General features: G+C 37.7%; 1 protein-coding gene across 1 annotated transcript in view; it reads left to right on the top strand.

Moving 5' to 3' along the window:
• Window positions 1-1,869: 1,869 nt before the first annotated feature.
• PBRM1 (polybromo 1) overlaps window positions 1,870-27,292 on the top strand; it is a 61,284-nt gene continuing 35,861 nt past the window's right edge. Inside the window, 13 exon segments of the mRNA XM_086618799.1 lie at window positions 1,870-1,908; window positions 2,952-3,107; window positions 3,848-3,945; window positions 4,522-4,631; window positions 4,634-4,668; window positions 7,418-7,561; window positions 8,268-8,384; window positions 8,963-9,031; window positions 9,802-9,900; window positions 11,066-11,151; window positions 13,740-13,838; window positions 15,300-15,391; window positions 19,402-19,618. Coding sequence (XP_086474925.1) covers window positions 1,870-1,908; window positions 2,952-3,107; window positions 3,848-3,945; window positions 4,522-4,631; window positions 4,634-4,668; window positions 7,418-7,561; window positions 8,268-8,384; window positions 8,963-9,031; window positions 9,802-9,900; window positions 11,066-11,151; window positions 13,740-13,838; window positions 15,300-15,391; window positions 19,402-19,618 — 1,361 coding nt within the window.

Below are 27,292 nucleotides of genomic sequence, written 5' to 3'. Positions count from 1 at the left end.
GGGAGATCCTGATAAACGATGAAATACTTTCTGTGTTATCTGTTGGCTTTTAGCTTTTTTCTGCTGGGAGGCAGCAAATGAAACGTGTGCTAGAACCTCCTTGGCTTGTTTTAAGCGTGTTATCCCAGATGGATGTAAAAACTGCTCATTTAATGAGGTTAGATTGGGTAATACCTGTGGTGTTCAGCAGTACGGCTTTCAGGAGAGGCAATCTTCTACCTGTTGTGTATATCTTAGTATACATCTGTATTAGTAGTGGCCAAATCGTTTCTTATAGAGATGTCTGTGACATTTTTATGGACAATGTGAGGAATTATTAAGAAGGCGCCCAAGCTCCTGTTGCACAGGAGATGGCTTGTTTGTAGCAGTGGAGGTTCTTGGTGCAACTGTTAAGAGTCTTGTGAGCTAGCAGCTGTGTTGCAGAAGAAAGTCTAGGAGGCACGTTATCAAGTAAAACAGAATACGTTTCTGTGTGCAGTAGGATTATCTGTGTTTATGAGCATGGAAATCTAGAGAGAAGTTTGCATTTTGGAGCCTGGCATTCCGTAGGAGTTTTACAAAAGCAGTTCTCTCAGAGTATTTGTGACGTTGTTCAGACTATGATATGTGTTTTGCACCTTCCTCGGTTATTAGTGGGGAAAAATGTTTTTGAAGGCTGCGTTCAGAATGGCCAGGTGTCTTGATGGTACAGTTGCACAGCAGCATCTGCGTGTGGCTGAGAGCTGCAGGACACGTGCCTCAAGTAACGGACATGGAGAAGCCTATATGCAGTTTGCAGGCCGGTGCTGGCTGGGGGCTCCCCAAATCCTTATTTCGGGGTGGGATTGGACTGTGTGTGCTTTGGAGTTCCTGGGTGAACCAGAATTATTGATTCTGGTAGTCCTCCTGCTTTTCTTTCACAACCAAGAACTTGTGTTTTCTAGCAGCCTCCTCATCAGCGCGTGCCTGGTGTTAGTCCTCTGGCACTGTAGCTCTCCGGTAGAAGTTGGAGCCAATGCCAGAGGCAACAGGCTGGATGTCTGTCTGTGAGATGAGCTGCCTGCTATTAAAGAACAAAGATTCTCTGTATGTGCATGTTATGAAAATGTCCAGAATACCGAACAGGGAGACGATCTCTCTGGGGTTTTATTGAAGACGGTAGTTGTATGGACTAAATAGAAGCAATCATTTTGCCATAAAATGGTTCTGTACATTTCACATGGAATTTCTGAAAAAAAAATGAGACTTGGAGACTGCTTAGAGATTGAAACAGGTATATCTTTAGTGAACCTGTATGGCTGGATCCTTAGTGTGGCTTACTTGTGAGGCTAAAAATCCACTCTGAAGACTGGCAGAGGTGCATCATCACTAGAGAGTCTATTAAACGTTTCTTGACCTTAAAAGCTGTTTTCTTATTGTTATAAGCACGGCACTACTTTGCATTCTGTAAGTTTTACTGCTTTCTGGTTTTTACTCTCAGGTCAGGTATCACTTATGTTTACTCCCTCCTCTGCTTGATGAATCATTCTCTTGCAAGTGGCTGTGAAATCTGTAATGTGTATTCAGGAACATTATAGAAATGTGTTTTTTTTACTGTAGAAATGACAGAAATGTCTAGCATTCTGTGTACAAAATTACTTGGCTAGGCTAAAAAAAGTTACCTTCTGTTTCTTGCTTTTTTCTCTGTCACTGTAATTATTCAATTCTTTGTTTTATTCTTTAATTATCTATTTGTTACTAATATTTAATAATCTATAGCTACTCTCAATTTTCTTCTTTCTCTCTTTCCTTTTGCTTGTCTTCCAGTTTTGACTGTACTAACACCATTGCTGATTCGCTACTCTTAGAGTGTTTCCTTCTCCCAGTAGCTGTACTTGGCCATCAGACACTATGAGGAGACTGGCTTTTCGAGGTGCTGGTTGTACTCTGGTAAATCTGGTAAATTATTGATTGTTTGTGCACCATTCTCTCCATTTCTCTGCCTTAGGCTTCTGCTTTTCTTTATCCTGTTAACCATTCCTGCCTTGTTCATCTCATTTGTGGGCTTGAAATTAATTCTATCTCTAACATAAACGCTGTGATGTGGTTATGTTGTGCTGCCATACTGTGTAAGTCCGCTGAATGCTTCCTCGAAGAAATTCCCTGATTTGGTTAGAAAATGGGTGTAGGCTGGGATAGATGGCTCTATTCTGTCTTCAGCCTTTGAGACAGCTACAAATAAAGATATTTTTATGATGCTGTCACTGGAAGTTGGGAAAAAGCCAACAACTTGTTCTGTAAATCACCATAGTTGTTGGATGGTGGTTATTCGTTTGTCACTGTTTGTGTTGATAAATGGAAAACTATGGCTAAAAAAGGAAATGGCTTTTTCTGCTTCTTGATGATTGAGCCATTCGTTCCACACATGAAGTGGGAGTGGTAGGTCACACGATGGTCCTGACCTTTTTTGTCTTGAATCTAAGACAAGGCATTTGAATTTTAGTTTGTAATTTGTTTTGTTCATGTTTTTTTGTTTGTTTTTTTTTGGTATTTGATTTGTTTCTTGTTTTGTTTTGTTTTTTGGATTTGACATGGAAGATATGCCTTTACACTAGAAATGAGCAGCTGTCTCTGTACAGGTTTTTCCTTTAAAATAGCAATTCTCACTTAGTTATCATGCCTGAGATGAGGTACTAAAACGTAGATAGTTCGAGAATGTATCCTAGTAAGAGCTACCAAATTCATTTTCATCCCTGCGAGCCCTAGGCTTTCTGACATTGCTGTCCTTAGTGGCCATACAACTGTAGGACTGTTTTGATTTCCCTTTACTCCTGCCAATTTTCAAAAAGCTGGTGTTTAGATATATGGCTGAACTGAACTGTAGTGCATAACAAACGTATGTGACTTATCCTGAAGCATAACTTCATAGTTAGCGCTCACCAGAGAGTTTGGATGCCATGCCATGAGTTTAAGAACATGTCTCTTCATTATAGAAGAAGTTGGATTCCATGGGTTCCAAGAGGCGAAGAGCTACCTCGCCTTCCAGCAGCGTCAGCGGGGGAGACTTCGATGACAGCCACCACTCCACAAATATACCAGGCCCAAGCAGGAAGAGGAGGAGACTTTCCAATCTCCCAACTGTAGATCCTGTTAGTACCTTCTTATTGTGCACAACTTTTTTTCTTGGAGATACTGTATCCCTGTCTGGGAAATGCTGGATTGTAAAACGGATGATGATATGTAGCACAGATATACTGGCCCTGAATCTGTTGCTGCCTTGGCTGAGCTTTGTTTAGGATTTTGTTCAGCTTTGTCTTGTTCTTGATTCCTCAGTTTCGTCTTTTTCTTTCCCATTTTCCTTTGCTACTTTTCTTTTTGTGCTGATGATTTTAGCAGATGGAAGGATGTTGAAGAAGGGGCTGAAATCATAATGTGCAGGAGTTGAGAGCTGTGTCTGGATAGCAAAGGTGGAGAGAGATAAATGGGAGATGGCACAGGCAGTGGTTGCCGAAGTGTGCAATGTCTGTTATGCCTTTGAGTGAACAGTTTAATTTTAATTAATTTCAGGGCAGAAGAACTCCTGTCGTTGTTTTAGATGTCTATAACTTAGAGAGAATTGTACTGAATTAATTTACATTTTGGGTGTTTTTCTTAGAATTAGCATTGAGAGAAAGCTTCCTGCATTCAAACAATAAATTAAAATTCTGCAATACCCGGCATACTTGTCAGGTGTCGTTCTAACGTATGAGATCCACCAGTTTCTTCACACTTCTGCTTTAGAGCACGCCGTGGATTGGCAGCTTGTCTTTCCCATTGTAAGCAGGATTTGATTTGTTACCTCCTTAAAATTTTCTTCTTTTTCATTACTTTATTGTTCTTGCATTTTTAGATTGCTGTATGCCATGAACTTTACAACACCATCAGAGATTACAAAGACGAACAGGGCAGGCTCCTTTGTGAGCTTTTCATTAGGGCACCAAAGCGAAGGTAAGATCATGCTTCTGGTTAAGCCTTGAACCTGAGATTTATTCATGGAGTAAGTGGATACTGAGGAATACTTCATCATGAATAGCTGTGAAAACTTCGTCTAAATTTGTCAGTTTCACACCAGTGTTTGATCCAAGTATTTGATGTAATTACTCAATGAGACATGCTAACATTGGTGCCCTTTTTCAGTCAAAAACAAATACACTGAATTAGTTTAAAATGTTTCTTGTAACACCTGCCTAAAACATCTATGTCTTTGACTATAAAATATTCCACCTGAGTGGTGGAATGTAATACTAAGGGCATATCTTCAGAAGATAAATGGAAGTCACCCTTGAAAAATGCAGTCAATAAAGTAAGAGACTGAATTTTGTCTTAAACTCATAAAATTGAGGATGGTAACAGAACACGTGATAAAGTAAGCCTACAAATCTACCACAATCCGGATCTTTTAGCTGTAAAAAAATGTATTGGAACTTACTTTGTTTTATTTAGTCATAGACACATACAAACTTCAGTGCTGTGGTTTTGGTTTTACTGCTTGGAATATAATGCCTGTTTTTGTCATTGCAACAGAAACCAGCCAGATTATTATGAAGTGGTTTCTCAGCCAATTGATTTAATGAAAATCCAACAAAAGCTAAAGATGGAGGAATATGATGATGTGAATGTGCTGACTGCTGATTTCAGCTTCTCTTTAACAACGCGAAGGCTTACTATAAGGTGAGGAAAATACATACAAACGATCAAATTAGTTGTAAAAGTGGTAGAGATACATTCAAATTCTTCCTTGGTTCGGCCAAAAAACTTTTCAATGTAGCCTTTGTTATTGGTAGCAGAACATCACACATTGCAGTTATTTGCGTATATTTCCATAAGGTTGACCATATCTTTGTGAGATATCCTACTATAGCACTTTTTCTGTTGAAAACTATAAAATAATGTGGGGAGGATCTTCATGTAGTTTTCCAAAAGAGACAGAAAGCGAAAATAGAGAAGTAAACTGAGAAAAATATTCTTCTGTCAAAGCCTTCCATTTTACAACACACTCTGTGTCACCTTTCGAAGTAGAAAAAGATATTTTTTTCCCAAAAGGAAGAGTTTATAAGTAACAGCAAGCATACAGTAGGAGTGTTGAATCTTTCTCTTCCATTAGCCACTTACTAATATGAAAAAAAGGCACGTTGGTTATCATGCTCAGTGATGATAGATTGTGAGTGTGTGTGACAATGTGTTTTGTCAAGGATGCAACCCCCATGTCCATTCCCCCAAACTAGGTACGTGTTTTATTTTAGATGGTAATGGTTTTTATTGCAGTTACCATTAAGGAAGTGAAAAAAAATTGGATTAATCTTGTTTAATGGAAGACTGTGTTAAATAAATAAAACTGTGAAGTTTTATGTAGTGACTGAAATGATACAGTGCATCTAAAACTGCTAATAATACGTTTGATATATCTTTGACTTTGGAGATGATCCAAATAACTACTTCTGAATAACCCAACCAGGGTAACCAGGTGACATTCAGAAAAGCAGTGTTTGTTTTGTTTATGTTTGTGTGTATGTGTGTGTAGCTTTTTTAAAAACAATCCGATTTATGGATTAATGCATGTGCACATTCTGGTTACAGTAGAGAAAGTACAAAGATTTCCACGTTCATTGTGTACTCCTGAAGGTTTGCAAGGCACTTGGCCATTAATGTTCGCTTTTTCATGGTTTCTACATGAGGGAGAAGGACTTGATGGCAGGAAAGAATGGTTAGAGTTTTACAAAATGTGTGCTACCTTTGCCTACAGAATAGCGGACTCAAAATTATGCCTATATCATAAAAATCTTGCATGTAGAATAGAAGTAGGAAGCCATCATCCTAGGATGAAGGAATGTTGACATTTCCAGAGAAACACAGAGCTGTGAGCTGAAGGCATGGCACACAGATACAACCTCTTCTTTTTTCATCTTTTATCTTACCACGCAGTTCCAATGACACGTACAAAACAGGGGCAGCTGATTCATTGTCAAGGTGTTTATTGCAGCAGGTGTTTTATTGGCAATGCTGGATTAGACTGGAAACCTTTGGTTTTTTAGTATTCCAAGTCTTACACTTTTGAGCATCTTGCATTAATGTAGATGGAAGCAGACGAGAGGAGCAGAATACCCTTTAAATCTATTCCTTGTAATTAAAACGCGGTTTAATGTCTTAAGAATATTTGAGCCTAATAAGGTAAGCTTAAGAATAGTTTTAGGTTTCAGGTGAGCAGACTTCAGCTCGCTCAGTGCTCATTTGGGAGGGATTCCATGGGAAGTTTCCATGGAGGATAAAGGAGCTAGTGAGTACTGGGAGCTTTTCAAGACCACTCTCCTGGAAGCACAAAGATGGAGACTCCTTTTTTTACAAGCAGTCACGTGGAAAAGACGAGGGGTAATGAGTACAAGTTACTCCTGGGGAGATTCTGGTTGGACACAAGAGGACAATTTTTCACAATGAGAGCAATCAGCCATTGGAGTAATCTTCCCAGGGAAGCAGTGGATTCTCCAACATTGGACGCTTTTAAGATTCAGCTGGGCAGGGTGCCAGGCTGTCTTGTCTAGATTTTGCTTTTGCCAAGAAAGGTTGGACCAGATGATCCTTGAGGTCCCTTCCAACCTGGTATTCTGGTATTCTGTGATCGTTCTCATGTTGGTTTCTCATTTGTATTACAAGCTGAGAGAGTGAAGTAAGAAGAGCATAATCAGCAGTAATAAGGTGACATATCTGCAGGAAAACCTGAAATAGAGGTTAAGGGACAGAGGAAAGGGAAAGAAAAATACATAAGAGTGGAAAAGCAGTCTCTTTTTGGGCGTAATGTTGTTAAGTAGTAGTGTTAATAGGCACATGCTTGTCTGACACTACCAACTCTGTATTTACAAAACTTAATTTGCTGACTAATTCTTCTAGCTCTTCCAAAAAATATACCTAGATATGTACCCAGGTGGTAGCATGTTGTCACTTTCTTTGGAATTTCGCAGTTAATGCTGAGCATAAGTCATTGCAGTGCTTTCAAAGATACTGGCACATTTATTTGCATTCTTCTTCTGCAGAAATTAATTTTCAAGTGCCACACAATGGCAGCAGTATTGGCTTAAATCACATTTCTGGCATACGGATGTTTAGTCTATTTTAAAGATCAGTAGTGTTACGCTTCAACAAAACCTAATGATTTCTTCAGATTTGTCTAATAGGCTTGTCCAAGCCTCAACTCAAGTAATTTTATTGTTAAGTTTTCTGGAAGACTTAGATTCTTTGGAGTGATAGAGGTTATATTTTTCTTGTGCTTATTGTGATTCTCAACATCTCTGTTGAAGAACGACTGAAATTTTCCAGGTTTTCTATTATTTATTTAATGTATTTAATACATTTCAACTGAAGATTTATACATTTCCTTCAGATAAGAACGACCTGAATTTCGAGCAGAATGTTTGATTTGTTTTTGCAGCCTGATTCTCCTGAATATAAAGCTGCCTGCAAATTATGGGAGTTGTATTTGCGCACGAAAAATGAATTTGTTCAAAAAGGTGATGCTGAGGAGGAAGATGACGATGAGGAAGGACATGACAATCAAGGCACAAATTCTGAATTAGTAAGTGTGGGCATAACAGCTGCAACTGGAGGAGGCTATGGCTGTGTATGTCAGCTGACTGTGAGAGGGAGATTTGCCTCCATATGTGAAAAAGCATTCAGTCTTTTCATGGTTAAATTGTGCCCCAAAAGGTATTTCTTGTACAAGTTTATTAGCTGATAATTTCACAGCATTGTATTTGTGTTTCACTTTTGCCTGGCAAAAACAAGTTGTGAGATTTTCTGATATGGCTCAAACATGGCTCTGGTTTAGTTGAAACTGATACGATGCGTGCTTGATGTCATGCCGACATGGAGGTTTGATGCCAGCAGCTTCATGTCTAATGCCATCGTTTTCCAGCATGTGTCCCATTCAGCTAGTGCAGCTGTTCTTGGAGTGTTTTATAAGCCAGATGTGGTGATAGGAAGTTTAGGCTTGTCTGGTTTTTGTGTTGTTGGGATGCATGTTTTCATTAATGTTGGCAACCAAGTCTATTTTAACAACATGTAATGTTTGTCTGACAGTCTGCAGTGTAAATGTGAAATTAAAGTTTTCTCATGTGCTTTACCTAAATGCATAAACAATGCTGTTTTCAAAAGTTACATCTGTGTTTTCTAGCTGATTTTTCTTCTGTCTTTGAAAAGTGAGTTCATATATTTCAGTGCAGCTTGAAGCACTCCACTATGTCTGCTGTTAAAACTTTTTGTGATTTCATTTCTTGTGCTAGTCATCTCCAGGTTACCTGAAGGAAATTCTAGAACAGCTTCTTGAAGCTGTAGCTGTTGCCACAAACCCATCAGGACGCCTCATAAGTGAACTGTTCCAGAAACTTCCTTCTAAAGTGGTGGGTATTTTAATAATATTGATTGTGTTCTAAGCTGGAAACCTGGACATTTATGTAACTAATGTTACACACTATGATGGGCACACTTCAGATGCAGTTCTTTGTTAGTGTCTCATCAGTGGCAAACTCCAGCTGATTTTAGAGCTTCTCTCCCTTGTTTGCTCCTACCCACTCATTCCCAGCCCTTCATTGCAGGTTGGGGTTTGCACTATTCTGCTAGTTTAGGTAATTGTGGTTTTTTTGGTGCAGAGTTTTGAATCTTTTTAAGTATGTCTGATTTCCCTGTTCTGTTTCAGGGTGTGGCAGAACAAGTTTAGCCAGCAAAATAAATACTCTGAAGACCATCACCACATATTTGGCTTTCAAACAGAACTCTTCCTTTATATCAGTTTATTGGTGACTTATGATTCCTTGTATCTGCCTTGTGATCTGGCTTGCCCCAATTGAGGCCTAGTGCTATGTTTATGAAGCTCACACTGTTCTGATCTGCAATTCATCTCATAACTCATTCTATGAGCTATTAGAACAATAGTTTTGTGACTCTTTATAGTAATATATAAACTATTTCTGTTTTCCAGCAATATCCAGATTATTATGCAATAATAAAGGAGCCCATAGATCTTAAAACTATTGCCCAAAGGATACAGGTACAGTACGAGCATGTGAATGTGTCAGAGTATAGACTTGTTTAACGGTAAGCGTTCTAAAATTGTTAGAATCCAAAGTTTCTGGTGGTAGGAAAGGCAATGTATTTTTCCCCTGCTATTTAAAAAATTCTGAACACTATGCTGACTTGATGTTCTGTCCTGGGTTAATGCTGCAGGCGTAGCTGTGTTGAAGATCCAGCATCGTAACTTGTAATGTGCTGGCATTGAGCCTGAATGTCTTGGGTTCCTTGATGTTTAATGGTTTAAAGTAGTTCCTTGGCAAGTACTGCTGATGTAAAACATTGACGTGGTGAAGCTTGGTCGTGTGTTACCATCACCTGCTTTTGTTCTAGTGCTATAAATAGATGTTTTGTACTGATGCATTTTTCATCGTACTTCTCCAGTAATTTGAAATAGTGTTCTGTAATTCTAGCATTTTGTAGGGATAGCACATAGACTAATTGAACTAGAGAATAAAGATAACATTTTGTCAGAACCCTTCAAAATTAAGATAATATAACGTATTAAGTATTTTTTCAATCTCTTACTTAGCATTTGTAAGCTTTATAAAGCCTTAGTGCTTATGTGTGTTAATTTCTAGTTTTGATGACTTTTTCCAGCTGCTTATCTGTTCCCTTTGCAAGTATGTTCTTGTTTTTCTATAAATGTTCCCTTTATTCTAAATGAATTCCCTTTGCGTTTCACTGTTGACTTAGATCTCACGCTATCTGAAGATGGCACTTTAACAAGTTCTTTTTTTTGTTGTATAGAATGGAACTTATAAAAGCATTCATGCAATGGCCAAGGATATAGATCTTCTGGCAAAGAATGCCAAAACCTACAATGAACCTGGATCACAAGTATTCAAGGTTAGTTTCAGGTATTCATAGTTTGATTTGAGTTCAGATTTTCTTTCCTGCTTTCTGTGCTGATTGATCCTGAAATGAATCTTTAGCATAAGACCCTAAAGACTCTGTTTGTGTTTTTTAAAAAATACTAGTAGAGGCTTTTCCTGGTTTTGTATTACTTTCAGTGTAATTGAGTGCAAAATGTATTTTTTCATTTTTTTTTAGGTATACGATTTTTTCCAATTAAATTTTATCTCAGGATATGGGTTACATGGCTGGCTACTTTAGAGGAATGGAGGATCCCTGTACTAGTGGTTGAGGTTGAAATGACTGAAACTACAGGTTCAAGTGATAGCTGTAGCACTGCTCCGTTGTCTGGTTCCAGATTGCAGGAACTGTTTATGGTTTTCGTCATAAGCTCCAAAACCAGAGTCACGCCTTCTTTGCGTAGTGTTTAAAAATCCTCTTCCTTTTGGTCATATTTTTGTGACCAAATTGGACATCCTATAATTTTCATACTTAGTTAACCATTTGTGTACAAACTCTCATATTGCTGTTTCCATGTACTCTGGATGTAAGAGAATTTCAGTGGTAAGTTATTCCTTTGTGAGCTCAGTTTTTAAGGGCTTTTTAGTGAGAGACCTTGTGTATGTATAACACTATTATGTAAGTGATTCTTGGACTTTTCCACTTGCACTTCTGTTTGGACTGTAGTTTCAGTTCCTAGTGACATTAATCACACTTGTAACCTCACTCAAAACTTGTAATCTCTATTATATTGACTGTTACTCTGAGTATCGAGTCCTTAGGTGTAGAATGAGAGAGAGCAAGCATTGTAAAGCTCGGTATTGGTGGTAACTTTTTGATTGCAAAAAGTTTTCTCATTTGCCTGTTTAGTTCAAACTGGTAGTTATGTATATTTGCAAGTTGTAGTGGTTTTTTTTTTTAAAGGATATGAGAAAAAATGAGCTTGAAGCTACTCGGCTATTCTGTTCAGTTTTTACAGGCCACTGGGGGTGTATTTCAGGCAGACTCTGTTCTATGCTTCCTTTCTCATGCAAAATTGTTTTATAACTATAGGTAAAAACCCCTTCATTTTTGTTTTAGATATTCAGATAGATGTATATACCTGCCTATAACATTCTTCACTTTCAACATTAAACAAAGAAATTCTTTTAATTGACAGGATGCAAATGCCATTAAAAAAATATTTAATATGAAGAAGGCTGAAATTGAGCACAGTGAGTTGACCAAGTCAAGTCTCCGAATCAGGTACTGCAAATAGAGTTCTTTTTATAGTCTCATATCAAAATCTCTATAGACATTCACTTAATTTTGCTGTGGAGAATACAGTGGGAAATAATTGCTTGAAAACTTAGTGGTTTTTTAGAAGTTGTAAATAATAAAATAGTTTTTAGAAGGAAACGTTTTATTGAAATACTCTGTGGTGAAATATTTCTGTAATGTACTTGATTATGAAAAACAGTGTCAGTGGGTCTTTTATAACTTAAGCTATGGCAAACTTCCACCAAATGAGTTTATAAGTTAAAAACGAATAGTGAGGAACAAGCTGCTTTGTTGTGCTTTACTTTTATTTACACAAAAATGCTTGATGTTCTTGAGCCTTGTTGGGAGCTGAAACATAAGATCAGGTAGGGGCAGAAACATAGGAACGCAACTTCAGGCAAAAGATATTTAGAGGGAAATCCACATTATATAAACTGTTGTTTGAAAATCAATTACTAGCTATGAAAAGAGGCACAGGACACAGAAATGCTGGACTTCCTACAGTGAAGCACAGATTTGGTGTTGAACAGGCGGGTATAAAATACTGTTGATAGCTCTGTTTGTTTCCTGAAATGATTTTATTTGGAAACAGCACTTTTTTCTGTGAAAATCCATAGTGTACAGAGAAGTGATGCAGTCATTTTAAGTGTTTCTTATCGGAAATGCAGTTAGATTTTTTTTTTGTATAAACTTTTTGCTTAGGAGTAACACTCAGAAGTAAGTTTAGATATTATTTGCCAGTATGAGCAGTGTCATTTATCTAAAAAAGTAAAGCAACGTCTTGCAAGTCATCCAAGGAGTTAGCAAGCTCCTTACAAGGCAGATTCTTTATGTGTTTGAGCTGTTTACTGGTATTTGATGCTGGAAAATAACTGCTGTTGTTTCCTTCAAAAGTTTGTGTGGTATAATTGAAAACATTAGCACTCCCTTACTTTACTGAAAGGCAGTTTAAATTTTTTTGTTGTCTGAAAAATGAATAGATGGTGTCAGCATTAAAAGTATTGCTTAGGATTATTACGTGTGACATGGAGGTTATCTGATAGATTTTTATTATTTGATGCTTTGAGACATTCAACCTATATAGTGTTTTTTCTGGTTCATTTGTTCAGCGTCAGCGTGCTTCCCATGTTTGGGTGAATCATTGTTGGAGCATATAAAAATATAAAAGCAGAAATACTGCTAGGAAGTAATTCCTCATACGCATTTTAATAATCTTCCTTCTTAAAAGTATGTGTAGTGCCAGAAAACATTGATTCTACAGACATTGAATGTACTTATGTGTTTGCTTTGTAGTACCTAAAATTACATATAGGCATAGAGGCTTTTATTTAAATTGTGATTTTATTTTATTTTTCTTTCTGTGTTGGCCACTGGTGAAGCTCAGGATGTCACATGTGTGTGTCATGTTTAATTTTGAGGCTTAACTGTTTCTCTTCAAAATAAAGCTGTTTGCATAAGAAGGGATGACAGATAAATCACACTGATATTTGTTGGTTGAATTCCTCTCTTCTGCTGCCAACCCATTTCCACTTCTCAGCTACCTTGTTCTAGATGTTCTCTTATGTACTGTGTTCTCAATATACCTGCAAATCCTGAAGTTATCTGAATGTCAGAATAATTGACAGCTCCCTTCCTTGTTTCTCTAATTTGGCAAAACCCAAAAAATTATAATGCCCAAAGCAGGCTACAGCAATATTGGGCTGAATGCAAAAAAAAAAAAAATGGGGTGAGAGAAAAGTATCATGAAAACTAAACTTTTCAGCTGCTGTTCTGCATTTCACTGGTTACTTTTTTTATCAAACCTTTATTCTTTCTTTGTTTCCTTCTGCTGAATCTCCATTACAGAATCATTATTTTTTATTTAAATTCATACTGCTTAATTGTCTCAAAGGGAGACCTCCTTTATCTACTGCTGATTTTGGTAAAATACCCCCATAAGTTCATTTAAAGTTAATTTACCATATTTTTCTTCTGAATTTACATCTGTTTTTTTTTGTCATTGATGGATCAGGCTCAAATTCATCATAACACTACTAACCTAAGTTCTACAGACATGTTGCCTCTGTCAAAATCATGCTTTTCTATTGGAGAGTTCATTGTGTCCTTTGTCATGCTAAATTGCTCTTTGTTGGTGCATTTAACTGTCCTCCCTTAAATAAAGTGGAAAATAAAGTTGCTTGACACTGCATATTATCAAGCAACTTGACAGTGATTTTGTTAAGCATTAATAAATCATGTTTAGTTCTGTATGATTAGCTTTATCTGGATGCTAAGGAACATTTTGTTGGCTGCTTTCACTGCTGTTGTGGGCTGAGCTGTGTGTATAGCTATTAATCCACAATCTAAATGTTACCTTCCTCTGACTTCAGAAACAAAATTTATATTAACGCTGGGGCACTAAATGTGTCTTAGTGTTACTTTTAGCTTTAAAACGTTTTATATGTGTCTCTGAACCTTTTGGCTGATCTATCAAAGTAATTCTGTAAAAAGCTTTATGCTTGCTGCGTCTTTTCTTGGGTCTAAGGTGGGCCTCTTTTTTTCCCTTTTCCTTGGCTTGTCTCTTCTGCCTTAAGGACTCCATCAAATTTGACTGCTTCCAAGCTGACAGGTCCTTCCTCACAGGGTAAAGGCAGTGTTGGTGATGAGAGAAATTCTTCTAACAAATATTATCGGTAAGTAAATTGTGGCTTTGGAGGAAAGCTGGGTCATCATCATATGGAAATACTAAAATTCTGGTGGGTTTTTGTGTTGTGTTTTTTTTTTTTTAGTTGAGAGTGCTCTTCAATAATGACTCAAATACTTTTTCAATTCAAATATATTTCAGTCAAATATCTATTAAGTATGATTTGGTAAGTTACTTTGCTGTAATTACTCTTCCATCTTTGATTTTATATTTAACATTTTGAAACGCCTGTTGTGAAATACTCTGTATGCAATTATTTCCTTAGAAATGTTCTGAAGAACAATGTTAAGCTTCATTACAAAGTAAAGCAGGTGGGAAAAAAAAACATGGAAATGTGTTGTAAACCTAGAAAAAAATTATTTGGAGATTAAAAAGAAATAATAAGTAAGACTCAATAACTAAGAGATGGATGGTGGAAACCAGTGAAGTCTGTAAAAAGAAAGCGTTGCATTTGGGATGCATTTATGGCAAACTTGATGAGTAGACTCGATTTCTGGAAGCTTTCTGGTTTGTTCTTTCAGTCATCAGTTGAGAGTTTTGGTACCTAGCAGAGGTCTCATGTCTACAGTCTCTGGGTTACTGGCTTGAGACAGTGTTACTCCTGGCTAATTCCCTGTGTATATACTCTGAAACCGTGGTTTAACACAGCATCTGCAAGGGTCTTTAGGGAATTGAGCGTTTGTACAGAGCTGGTGTCATTTTAAGCAACCATCTGCTTTTCCCAGTCTTCACTTTTCTCCCACAGGGGAAGGCTGAGCCAGTTGCTGGAGGTGCCTAAAGAGCTGACCTAGTAAAAAATCAGAGATTGTCAGGCATAGCCTACAGTGTAGGTATGAAATGCTGTGCCCTGGCTTTGGGACAAAAGGGAGGGAGAGAGGGTTGCTGAAGAAGTCTTTGTGGGACCATAGCAGAATGGATGCTGATTTACTCCACCTAGAAAGCAGAGGAAGCTGCTTCGCATACAGATACTCTTGTGTGCGGAAGATGCGTAAGGTGGGGATGGGGGAATGGGAGAAGATAGCATATATAGCTTACAGTGTGTCAAATTCCTTCATGTAGACAAATCCCTATAAAACAGGATCAAATAACAAAGTTATTAATTGGGAGGGACTTGTTATCATCTCCCTTCTCCCCCAGTAATACAAATACTCAAGTATTCAGAATGGGACAGAAGGATAGCTAGCTTGAGCTCTAGCTTCCTGATTGTGTCCAGTTTTTCAGTTTGGTGGAGTACCTCTTGAAATAGAGGCAGATCATGGGTCGTTTACAGTTTCTCCTGTTGAGGGCTCCAGTCTTTTCTTGCATAGTCCTGTCTGTGTTCCTGATAACGTAGGCAACCGTCATGAGCTTCGCTTGCTTACTTACACACTCTGGGTGACTGTTAATAGTTAACATGATAACCCTTTTTCTTTTAATTTTGCACATTTTTTTTACTTTTTCTCTTTTATAGTAACAAAAGATCAGCCCAAGGGGATCGTTTATCAGCAATAACCATGGCATTGCAATATGGATCAGAAAGTGATGAGGATGCAGCTTTGGCTGGTAGGAACTGAAATGCAGTTTCTCTATCTCTTTTAATTAAAATGTTTGGAATAAGGAAAACTGTAGAACTCCCAATACATTCAAATATCTTTCATTAAAAAATATTTTGCAATGTTTCCAAACTCAGCATGTAATTCTGCAAATCAAATCCCTGTTTCTTCTAAGTATGAATTTACAAATGTACACGTGTTTAGGTAGGGTAGGCCAAACTTGCTTGCACGTTTTGAATTTGGTGTGTGTGTTTCCAAGTATACTTATCCAAGCTTTAGGAAACTGTTGCTTGGTTCTGTTCCTTCTGATATGAAACAGAAGAGGAGACGCTGAAGAAGACATTGGGTGCTCCTTGCAGTAAAAGAGATTTACAGTGCTGCAATTGTTTGAGAGAAATCTTGCTTACACTGGCTTGTTCTCTCTGTTCTCTTGTGCCATTGGGTCTTCTAAGTACCTCTTGAGTACCTTATTTTTTTAAGGTGAAGAAGATAATCTGTATGAGGTATAAGGATAAATAAATGTTATAACTTAATTTAGAAATATCTGGTCTAGTCTAGCAGTCATGAGCTCTTGGATGAAGGTTTATGTTAAAACAAAAGCACATAAAAAGGCATGCCTTCATTCAGCATCCTTAGTTTCGTAATAAGCATGCTTTAGCATTATTCTATAAGCATCTATGCCATAATATATGCAGTATATCAGGTATTTCAGTATTGGTCATAAATTGTTATAGGTTGTCTTTAAAGTCAGCCCATCTTGATAGTTACATTCTCAGTAACTTCCTTGTGTTCATCTCTGAGCAGGTTTCCAAAATGTTTTTGTACATATACTGTTCTTTTTTTTTTTTGTTTACATTGTTTCATCATTGATGTGAAATGATGCATATATTTTTGGGGCATTTATTTCACACCTGGTAATTGAATTGTACTCAGCACTGTTTTCCAGCGGATGGATATGCTGTAGAATTTTTTTGATCATTTTAGACCTTGCTGCAAGCGAAAGCATTTTTATTCCTGGTTAGCCTGGAGTTCAGTTATTCCTTCAGAGCAGCTGCTTTCCGGGAGGTGTGAGGAGTATTTATTAGCTTGGTTCAGCACGATTGTAAGCTGCAGTTTTTGCAAAATTTAATTCTGTAAAAATGCATAGCTTTTTACGTCTTTATGTGATTTAAATTCTTGAAGCGATCTAACCACTTTCAGGTGCCAGATTTACTATGGACATTATTGTCGTTTCCATGGGGCCTTTCCTATGGATCTGAGATTTTTGCCTTGCTGCTGTTGAAATTCTCCTGCCTTTATTGCATTCACCTAAGAGGCAATGTCAATTTTTTTTGGCAGACCTCTGTCACTCTTTTCTGTCCATCCAGCATACTACTTGGGTGTCTCTATGATCATCTCTTACTGAGTAAAGTCTAATTTTCATTCATAGCAGTGAAATAATCTCTTCTCTCTCTGCTCTTTTTCTGCCTCATCATTGAGTAAAAGTACATGTGTATGATATGTGCATTTATATCTGATAATAAAGCTCGGTTCCAGTTGTAAATTAGATGGCTCCCTCCTTTTGTAGTGAAGTCAATTTAACAACACTCCATTAGGAAGCTGCCCCTTCATTAGGAAGCGGTCACTGTGATATGGCATGAACAGCAGGAAATACGTCTTACGTGGGACTGTTGAGTGGCATATTTTGTGGTTATGGTTTACTGCAGGTTTGGTTTTTTTCTATGTCTGCTAACTGTAGTTGTGGTAACAGCTGCATGAAAGGGAAATAACTGACTGCTGCTCTCCACTGGCAGCGTGTCCTTGGTGGGGATATGGGACCTGGTGCTACAGCATGTTAAAGAGTCTACAGTCTTGCATTAGATTATTCTGTAGCAAAATAAGGATTTTTCTGTCTTTTGATGTGAATAGTACATTCTTCTTCAGTTCTTAAGATAAGAGGTTTCATCTTACATCTGAATATGTAAGAGTGTATGATGTTTGACACATCGCTTCTAAAGAACATACACATCATAATGGAAATGTTGATAGCTGTATTACAGTATTATGTAAACATATTTTCCTTTTAGTGCCTGTTTAATTTTTTTAGATTTTTATTTTAGGGCACGCCTTGTGTTCTACTTCTAATACAAAGGAATTGCATTCTTATTTAGGGTCTTGAACTACTTCGTTGCTGGCTGCCACGTGTCAGAGAACAGCAATATGCTTGACTAGTTTCTTATTTTTTCTCTTTCATCAAAAGAAGTTCTGCTTTTTCCGTTATGTTTCTTACTTTTGGATGGAGCACTCAGAACTGAACTGCTTGTGTAAACAAAACCAAAGACAGTATTTTGCTAAGTAATCTATTTTGGAAACTTACTTTACCTGATAGCGTTCTCTTAGCTGTTAGCCTTTATCTCCATATTCAGGTTGATGTGTTAGGTACAGGAGAACATAGTGCTACCTCCAATCTTTTGTTTCTACCTGAGTTATTCTGTCCAGCTCCTGCTTTGCTGGCTACTGTGTAGTAGATGATAGGCCATTAAATGATGCTGATTGGCATACAGATATATAACCAGGATATTTTTGCCTGTCTTCCCTGAACGAGTGAAGAACATTTTTGTTATATGTTTGCACATCTGCTGAAGCATGCTTGTGTTTTAGCTTGTGTCTAGCTTGTCTGGTAGGTCCCATATGCATTGTACACCCACATAGATCTGCAACGTCAGACTGCAGAGGAAAAATTATAGTACTATGTAGTTATGCAATTGGAGTATCCCCTGGCTTTGTCACCATTTCAATATGTCTTTACTGAACTTGGATAGAAAGCTTGAAACATTGCAAGCCTCCACTGGGCAGTAATGAAAATGCCAGCAGGAAACTTGGCGTGAGTGTTAGAGAACTGTCTTTTGTGTAACTGAGTTGCCCAGTGTGTCATCTGCCAAGCTTTTCTTCAGACTTTAACTCATAAGAGGGGAAAAAGAGTGAATAATTTAACTCTAATGTGCAAAACCACATAGATTTTATGTTATGCCTGTCTGCAAGGTGCAAATTACACTGTGTCACTGAGAAGCGTGGAAGAATTGGCTTTTTTTTGCTTGTTATCCTATATTTCCACTACCAGCATTTTTTCATTCCTGTTGTGTTTTTGTTGCTCATGTAATGTTTCTCCTAATTTTATTTGCAGTAAATGTTAGTTCTTTGTAGCATTTCTTTCATTCATCCTAATCCTGAAGCATAGCATATACTTCATATAGATAACTAGAAAAGTTTGCTATAAAATTTGTAAATACTTTATTAAGAAATATTTATGCTAATTACATAATTCTAAAATATTTCTTTCTTCTACATTTTGCTGCATATATTAGAGGTGCACCTTCAAGTTTTAGTGTCATTTTTTTCTGCTAAGCTTTATTAATTTTGAGTTGAGCTGTGATTAACGTGATCTAAAGGATTGTAGAAGTTTTGAAGTCACCTTTTTGGTATATATGCGAAAATCCATTTTTGATTTGACCATTTTGCTTAACTGGCTAGGCACCTTTGAAAATTCCAGACTGGGTTTGTCAGTTTGTATACTTGTAGTGAGCTCTTGTCAGATAGCAGAATGGCAGTAGTTCAATATACAAATGTATTTGGCACAAATACTGGTATGAATGGTTTGATGGGTAAACAAGGACGTAGCTGTTGTGTAGGTAGTGTGTGGTTGAGTAGTCCTGTTATGTAGTCTCATGTCTGAACACTTCTCAGCACTTGTAGGTTGCAGGGGTGTGTTACCAGTGACAGAACTGAAGGCTCACCTGATTAAGAGAGATTGCAATACCTAGATAAAGTGCTTTTTTTTTCCATCAGCGTGAGACTGGTAAGATATATTTGTGATGTCCTTTTCAGAGGTATGACTCTGACTGCTAGAGAGCGACTCAACACCCTCGATTGAGGGACTGCCTTTTCTTCTGGTTTAGGTCTTTATCTATTTGAAAAGTCGACCAGAAAACCCACTCTGAGTTGTCCTGCTGAGTTTCTCATTTTTCCTTTCTCTCTGTGCAGCTGCTGCTCGTTATGAAGAGGGAGAATCAGAAGCCGAGAGCATTACTTCCTTCATGGACACTTCTAATCCTCTTTATCAGCTTTATGACACAGTTAGAAGTTGCCGAAATAATCAGGGCCAGCTCATATCTGAACCCTTTTTCCACTTGCCCTCCAAGAAAAAGTATCCTGATTATTATCAGCAAATTAAATCACCTATTTCATTGCAGCAGATCAGGTAAGAAAACAGAATGCAAACTGCATCTGGTGGGAAACTACTGAAGGGCTGCTTTTATTTCCAGAATCCTATCTTGTGGTCAAGTTGTTGGTATCTAATGCAGTGTCTACCATCTTTCCTCTACATATGGTTGCTTCTTGTTTCAACTCAGTCTGCACCAGTCTTTTGATCATCTTTTATAGATGGCTGCCGTTGGGTTTGTTTTCCATGGAGCTTCATTTGTAATGTGTGTGAAAGGTTGCCATATCAATAATTCTGGAGGCTAGGTGAGCCCCAGAGATTAAAGCTTCTGCAGAACCCCCTGTTATTCTTGACCCTGATGGCTTGGTTACCTCTTACTGCCATGTTTTTTATATTAATAGTCTTAAGCAATGTGAATTGCAGAAAGACAGTTGCATATACATTCCTTTTCTCTAGGTTACAGTATAACTGTGGAGAATATTTTTATTCATGATGTAGCTAGTCTGGACTGAAGTACCAAAGCAGTACCCCATTTATAAATCTCTGAGCCATGAAAAGGTCATCAACTGGCAGAGCGTAGTTGTTGGATTGAAAACCTGAGTAAAAAGAAGTGAACAATAGAGCAATACCTTTCTTTAGTGGTCCAAGATAAGCTCATATGATGGGTATGTGTCGGGGTCCTGAGTGCATTAATAGACCTCAATGGCACTGACCAGCCTCGAGTGGCCCAATGGCCCCGAGGGCTGCAGTCGCTGCCTGAGCTACACTGCAGGAGTGCTGGTCCTCCAGCTTCAGTGAGTGGGGACTGGATCCTAACACTGTTCATGTGTTTGTAACCCACTCAGATACATAGAATCGTAGAATGGTTTGGGTTGGAAGGGACCTCAAAGATCATCTAGTTCCAACCCCCTTGCCATGGGCAGGGACACCCTCCCCTACACCAGGTTGCTCAAAGCCTCATCCAACCTGGCCTTGAACACTTCCAGGGATGGGGCATCCACAACTTCTCAAGGCAACCTGTTCCAGTGCCTCACCACCCTCAGAGTGAAGAATTTCTTCCTTAGATCTAATCTAAATCTAGACATAGATTTACATACATCTACATAGGTCTGTAAATTTTAGTTAAACCATAATACGATCAGCTAGGCTTGGTATAGTTGTTCAATAAGCAGTGTCTTTGTTAAATCAGCAAGTAACAAAGCTAGTTTGTTTTGGTTTTTTTTTTAACCTGTCAGAGGATGTTTTGCATGTGCTGGGGAACAAGTATGGAGCTGCCACACTGGTTGTATCCATCAGTGGCTTTAAAGAATTTTTTCTTATGTCTTGGTACAGCTGTTGGCTTGGCAAAAAAAGTGTCTTGTCTTGAATGAAGCACAAAATGTACTCAATGGAAAAAAAAAAAAAAGTTGTAGCTGAGAAAAATCATTGACATTTGTCAGGAAGCTTTTATCTGAATGTACCAAAGACTATCAGGTCGAATTATGTAGAAATAGATTTAATTGGGAGAGACTTTCCATTAAAGATATACTTGATATCAGTTGTAGGAGAAATAATTTGCCATAGGGAGGCAGCTGCATTTCTGCTTTCCTTACAGTGTGGACAGGTTGCATCTGGCTATGTGAGCAGTACAGAAATTGCAGGCAAATGTGTGAAGAACTGTAGAAAAAAATGACTTTACCTTATTGCCCGAGAGCTTAGAAAACAAAAAAGGACTGACATTCTTTCTAGAAATAGTGTTTGTAGTTCACAAGTTAACGTACAGTATTTATAATAGTCCAACTTATTTTAGCAAACTCTGAAATTCAGCTATTCTTTACCATATAATCTTCGCTTGCTACGGTACCTAAAAAGCCTTGAAGTCTTGCACGTGTGTACGGAATTGATGTGCTTTAGGGAAAACTGAAGCTAGCATGGTTTTACTGATACTGCAGATACGTCTTTAGGTATTCAAAACTGCCACTCATTAGAGATGGAGTTTTCTTGTGGTGATGTTTTTTTGTGTGTTTTGGGTTTTTTTGAGGCATACATACAAAGAGCATATCTTCTGCTCACAGATGGGGACAGTAAAGTTAACTGTCCTAGTGAAAAGTTGAAGGTGTTGGAGTAAAGCCTGTCATACCTGTTTCACTTTGGCATCTGGCTACCTGGGCTTTCGTGCCAGAGTGATCTGCGAAATGTGTGGCTGTTGCAAATTTTACACCTAGTTGTATATTTCAGGAGTTTCTGTGAAATGCAGGAAAAGCCTTACAAAATAATATATGATTTCTAGAGGGAGAGCATGGGTATGTTTTGTTTTAATGAGATGTATGTTATACCTACTGCAGCCTCTCAACCACTTTAAAGAGCATTATGAACCTCAACCATTTGAGCTGAGTGCTGATCCTGAGCTGTTCATGGATGTAGGAGGTAATTCTGCTGATGACTTTAGTTTTCTGCTAGTTTCCTCCTGACTTGCTCTTTAGAGTCACAGAATAGCTGAGGTCAGAAGCGAGACCATCTAGTCCAACCCCTGGCTATAGCAGGGTCACCCAGAGCTGGTTGCCCAGGACTATTCCGGTCTGGCTTTGAATATCTCCACAGATGGAGACTCCACAACCTCCCTGGGCAACCAGTGCCAGTGTTCGACCACCTTACACAGGAAAAAATAATTAAAAAAAAAAAGTTACCTGGTTTTGTTTCTTTTTCTTGTGTTTAGATGAAATTCCATGTGTTTCAGTTTGTTCCTGTTAGCTCCTGCCCTGTCAGGAGGCACAGCTGAGATGAGTCTGGCTCCCTCCTCGTTCCCACCCACCAGGTGTTCATCCACACGCTGATGACTCTCCTGCCTCGAACAGGACAAAACTCAGAGCTGTAGCACAAAAATATCCTATTTAGAAAGAAAGGCATGACACTGTGAAGGCTGTGACTTTCAGGTGTGGTGAAAGTTGCATGGTGTGGAGGTTATTTTGCAAACTTAACATTGCTGGTGAAAAGTTATCCTGTAATCATCAATGACCAGAGGAACAGTCAGGAAATAGTTCAGGAGAAGTGTTTGGTTACCCAGTACATCAGGCTAGATCCTGACATCCCTTATTAAATTGTACAGCATTAGTAAGTATGATCCCTAAGGCAAGTGGGTCAGGCTTTTCTACACCAGAGGAGGGAAGTGCTCCAGGGAATTCCCTGGCAGCAGTTCTCCCCTGAAACACGTGTGAGCACGGTGTGGGTGCATGGGCGCTGACATTGGTATCTTCATTGGCACGCCCCGCTGTCTTGCGCTCCAGGAAGCTGAGGTTGTAGTTGAGGTTTAAAAAAGTGCATGGATCTAGTGTAAAACATGGTTGGTTTTGCGTGTTGTCTACTATTTGAGGATTTGAAATGCGTTTTTCTTACGAACATGCATCCTTTTGGACAACGGTCTGCGACACGGGAATCTAAACATCACGTTTCACTGCACGGAGATGTGTTGAGTTCTCCTGAAATTGTGAGATTTGTGGTGGCTGTTGTTGCCTTTGGGTTAATTATTATTTGAGTTGAATGTATAGTAAATATGATTATCTGATCAAGCATATTTTGCCTTAAAATTAAAATACTTCTAGTAGTATGGCAAATAAAGGAGTGGAACTTGAAGAATGGAGTCTACTGCTGAGTTAAAACCTGAATGATTTATAGATAACTTTTTTTTAACAACAGATCTTAAGCCCATTACAAATTAAGTTCTTAATTTAAAAAAAAAAAAAAAATTACCTTAAGATTTTACTATTACGTTAAGTTTGGAAAAATAGTTTGTCACCGTGTTTCAGTTTGCTTAATTTATGAATGAGCCAATTGGGAAAACATTCTCTACGGAGAAAATTATGTCTCTGCAATATTTAGATTACCTTGTAAATTTTCACTTCGTCTGAGATTCTTTCATTCCTTTTCTTACTTAATATAATTTAATATTTATTGAATAATGTACACTTATAAAAATCTTCTGGTTATATAACCAATTTTCCTACCTTAGCAAGTACTTCAGTGCATATTGTACATAAGGCCTTAATAAAATCACAGGTTCAAGTAAACAAAGTTCCTGACGTAGTTTGTAAGAAGATAATAGGGCATTTGTCAAATGCATTTCTTCATCGCATGCATTCTTTGTTACTGTGGTTTTTTTCCTAAAGAGGCAGGACGAGCTCTTCACAATTTCTGAATAAAATAAGTTTTATGATAACTGTTTTTAGCCATGTGTCTGATTTTTTTTTTTTTCTAGGAATTTAGGCATAGTATGTGTCTAATAAGATGGATCTTTTGATTATATGGAGAGAATATCTCTCCCATCTTCAGTTCTTTCAGATATTCCACCTGGAAGGGCTGATGAGTTTCTAGTAGACCTTTTAGGGAGTTGAGTGCCTGCTTACTGTTTGGTTTTTAAATTACTGTTCTGATTTTGACCAAATTAAATGTCATGCCAGTGTTGTTTTGGGCTTAGTGGCCTTATGAAACTGTAGCCTACCTTTTAAACTATTTATTTCCTCATTTTGGAAAAGTCATAATGTTTAAAAGGATATTCATCCAAGTTTTACTCATGCTTTTAGGTACAATTATATCACTGTCAATCATTTAACAGAAATTTCTCTTGGTTTCTAGTGTATAAGTTTAGTTTGTCTTACGTTGGCGGTGACTTTCTGTAGATCCATGGATTTGGTTAGTTTTAGCCTCGTCTTGCAAAGTAAACTGATATTTATAAAATTCTTTCCTTCCAAATTTATAAAATTCTTTCCTTCCAAGATGTGTGAGATGGCTTTTTAAAAATTTATTGTGAAGCTGCATTTCATACTCTAAATCCAGAAAAGGCATGATATTTGAGATCTGCTGAGTTTGAGTATAGTTAAATCTGTTCCAAGTACTTCTGTGAATAACCTTCTTAGTTAATTGTCCTATTGTTTGCTGGCAGCAAGCGTGTTGAAGAGGATGGTAAGGTACAAAAGGTTATTTGTAGACTGGAACGGGATTGCTTTTGTGCCTATGCATTTTTCATTCTTCGTGTGTGTGGTCAGAAATTGTCTGTCTTTCCAAACCCTGAATCTTGATTTTTACTTTCGTTGTCAGGCTTTTCATGAATACAGCTGTGGATGTAGGTTGTTTGCTTAGAATCAGGTGGGCTGCACCTTGATTATTTGGTCATGGATAAACAAACGCTGATAGAAGCAAGGTTTTGTTTCCTGGTAGGATAGTATGGATGATAGCTCATCCTTCCTTTTTAAAACAGTGTTTCCTTTTCCTCTTGTCTTCTGGCTCTAGGATACGATTTAAAGGAGTAAGATATAATTAAGCTGCTTTTCTTCACTTGTAAGCTACTGGGGTGCTCACCTTCTCCGTCACCTTAAAGATTCTGTTTTACAGGGTCACGAGAGAGCAGAGAATCTGTGCATGTAGAATGGCATATTTAAGACTAACAGAAACTTTCTATGTTTTTTTCCTGCTTTTTTGGTGCTTCAGGGTTAGACTGCTGCATTGTAATGTGCATAGGTCACTGCCTAAACACACACAGATGAAGCTGGCGTGGGATACTGAGGCTATGCGGAGTAAGTGGAGTATTTTCAGACGAAGCGTGTGACAGTGGTGTGCTGGGGTCTGCGTGAGCCACCTCTGTCTCTCAGAGGACAGTCAAATGGCTTAGGATCTGCCTATACAAAGAGTCACCAGTTTCTTTTACCATATCATTAAATCGTACAGGACTAATTTAGAATTCTCTTTTTGTAAAAATAAATTGCTGCAGGCAGGATGTATTTCCTAGGAAACACTTGCTTTGCTTGTTCTGCCTGCAGCTTGCTTTGAATTTGTTCTGCTTCAAAGAATATGGCAATCTCCCTTTTTCCTTGGCTTGATAAAACTGGCACCTAAACATACAGAAGTTGCTTGAGCAGGATCAGGATGTGTTACTAATCAGTAAATCTGATTTGTAGTATCATGCTGACAGTGTTACTTCACAGATTCTAAACTTACATGTGCTAAGAATATAGAGTTGTCTCTTGGCTTTAATATCTCAGGAGAATGGTTGTTGATGTTGAGTTTTTAGTCAGTGAAATCCTTCAGTGGTCTTTCCAGGGCAATTTTAAGTTGGGTACAGAACAACTCCAAATAAAGAGAGTAGGGAGAAACAATCTGAATTGAAGAAGTGGTACTTCAATTAAGACATAGTCCTTTAGGTTACTCTTTCAGAAAGCTGAATCCAGACCTCAAGCAACAGCAATCAAAATGTGAACTTGCAATTCTGTAATTCTAATTTATTAAATTAATTGGAAGACTATAAGGTTTTACAGTTTTTATTCTTCCCGCTGTCCAGTCTGTCAAAACTTGTTTTAGTTCTGTCAAAGAAAGCGAACATGCTGGAGTTTCACAAGAATGTTTATAAACTACATGCTACTAATATTTAAGCAAAATTTGAGCCAGGAGTTGAAAAGCAGGAACATTGCATGCAGCCTTGCTTACTTGCAAGAGGATGAACTACAGAGCAGATCTTTAGAGGACTTTATCCCAGCTTGGTCGTTACGATTTCTGAAGCATGATTTCTTGTCCTCCAGCAGTTATCTTTATCAGTAAAAAACATTGAGACATTTAGACATTTGTCTTAAGTGTTTCTTCGCTTCATTATATCCTTAGTTAGAGTCTAATTCTGCAAATTTGTCAGTTTGAATTGTCACTTGGGTGTAGACAGCATCAGCATAACTTGTTTCCAAGGGGAAAACCAATTCCATTGGTCAGCATTTCTCTCCAGTGCTGCTCCTTATTTGATTTTTAGACAGGACTTGCTTTTTGAGGTGGGTTTTTTTTTTATGTTCTTAATCTCTAAAGTAGATTAGCTGACTTGGGTACCTTTTTCAAAGATGCAGATTTGCTTTTAGACATTTTTGGTTTCCATTAATCCTTTGAAAGTTTGAATCTATTTTATAAATATCTGTAATTACATCAGTAAACAAGGAAATTACTGCTTGTTTACATACTTAATTATCCTGTGTACTGTGACAAATTAGGATGTTGTTAAATAATGCTATTTTGAAAAAATTAAAACTCATTTTTGGTATTTTTAATAAATATGAGCTTATTAGTTGGGGTTTTTTTATGCAAGTTTTTTTAAGCCTTTATGTTCTATATTTTCTTGAGTATTCTCTTAATGATGTGTTAGCTTTTGTAACACCAACAAGTGTTTGTGTGCTGAAGTCCTGTAATGGCTTGCCAGTATTTTCGTTGGACCACAAGACTTAATTACATACATTATTTTACTCTATAGATTTTGCTGTCTGTACCAGAGAGTGTTCAGATTAGCTGGAGAAGGTGTAAGGTGGCCTGTAGTGTTTGTTACCAGACAGTGGCAAGAGCATAAAGTAGACTCTGTTTACATCCTCAGCAATTATGAGCCTATGCATCATATGCTCGTGGTTTAGAGCAAAATAATTCTGAATTTAATCAGCTTTTTATTTTTGCTCTTGACTTTTTTAATACCAGTCACTTATTCCTTAACATATGCAAATAACTGTTGCTGGAGTTTTACACGGTAGAAACAGAGTCTGACTTTGCCTTTTCTTCATGGCAATTTAATTGGTACACAAACTCTTTGCTTCGGGGAGTGAGGGGTGTGTTTGGCTTTTTTATTATTATTATTTGTATTTTTACTAATCTAATGAAAATTATATTGGTAACTCTTCTTTTTTTGGAATGGCAGAGTGAGTGAAGCTAACAGGAAAGCTTTTC

Source organism: Tauraco erythrolophus, chromosome 12, assembly GCF_009769465.1.
Source record: "Tauraco erythrolophus isolate bTauEry1 chromosome 12, bTauEry1.pri, whole genome shotgun sequence".
In the NCBI taxonomy this organism is placed as follows: domain Eukaryota; kingdom Metazoa; phylum Chordata; class Aves; order Musophagiformes; family Musophagidae; genus Tauraco; species Tauraco erythrolophus.
Note: the sequence above shows the minus strand (reverse complement) of the source record. Positions and strands in the feature narration are given on the sequence as shown.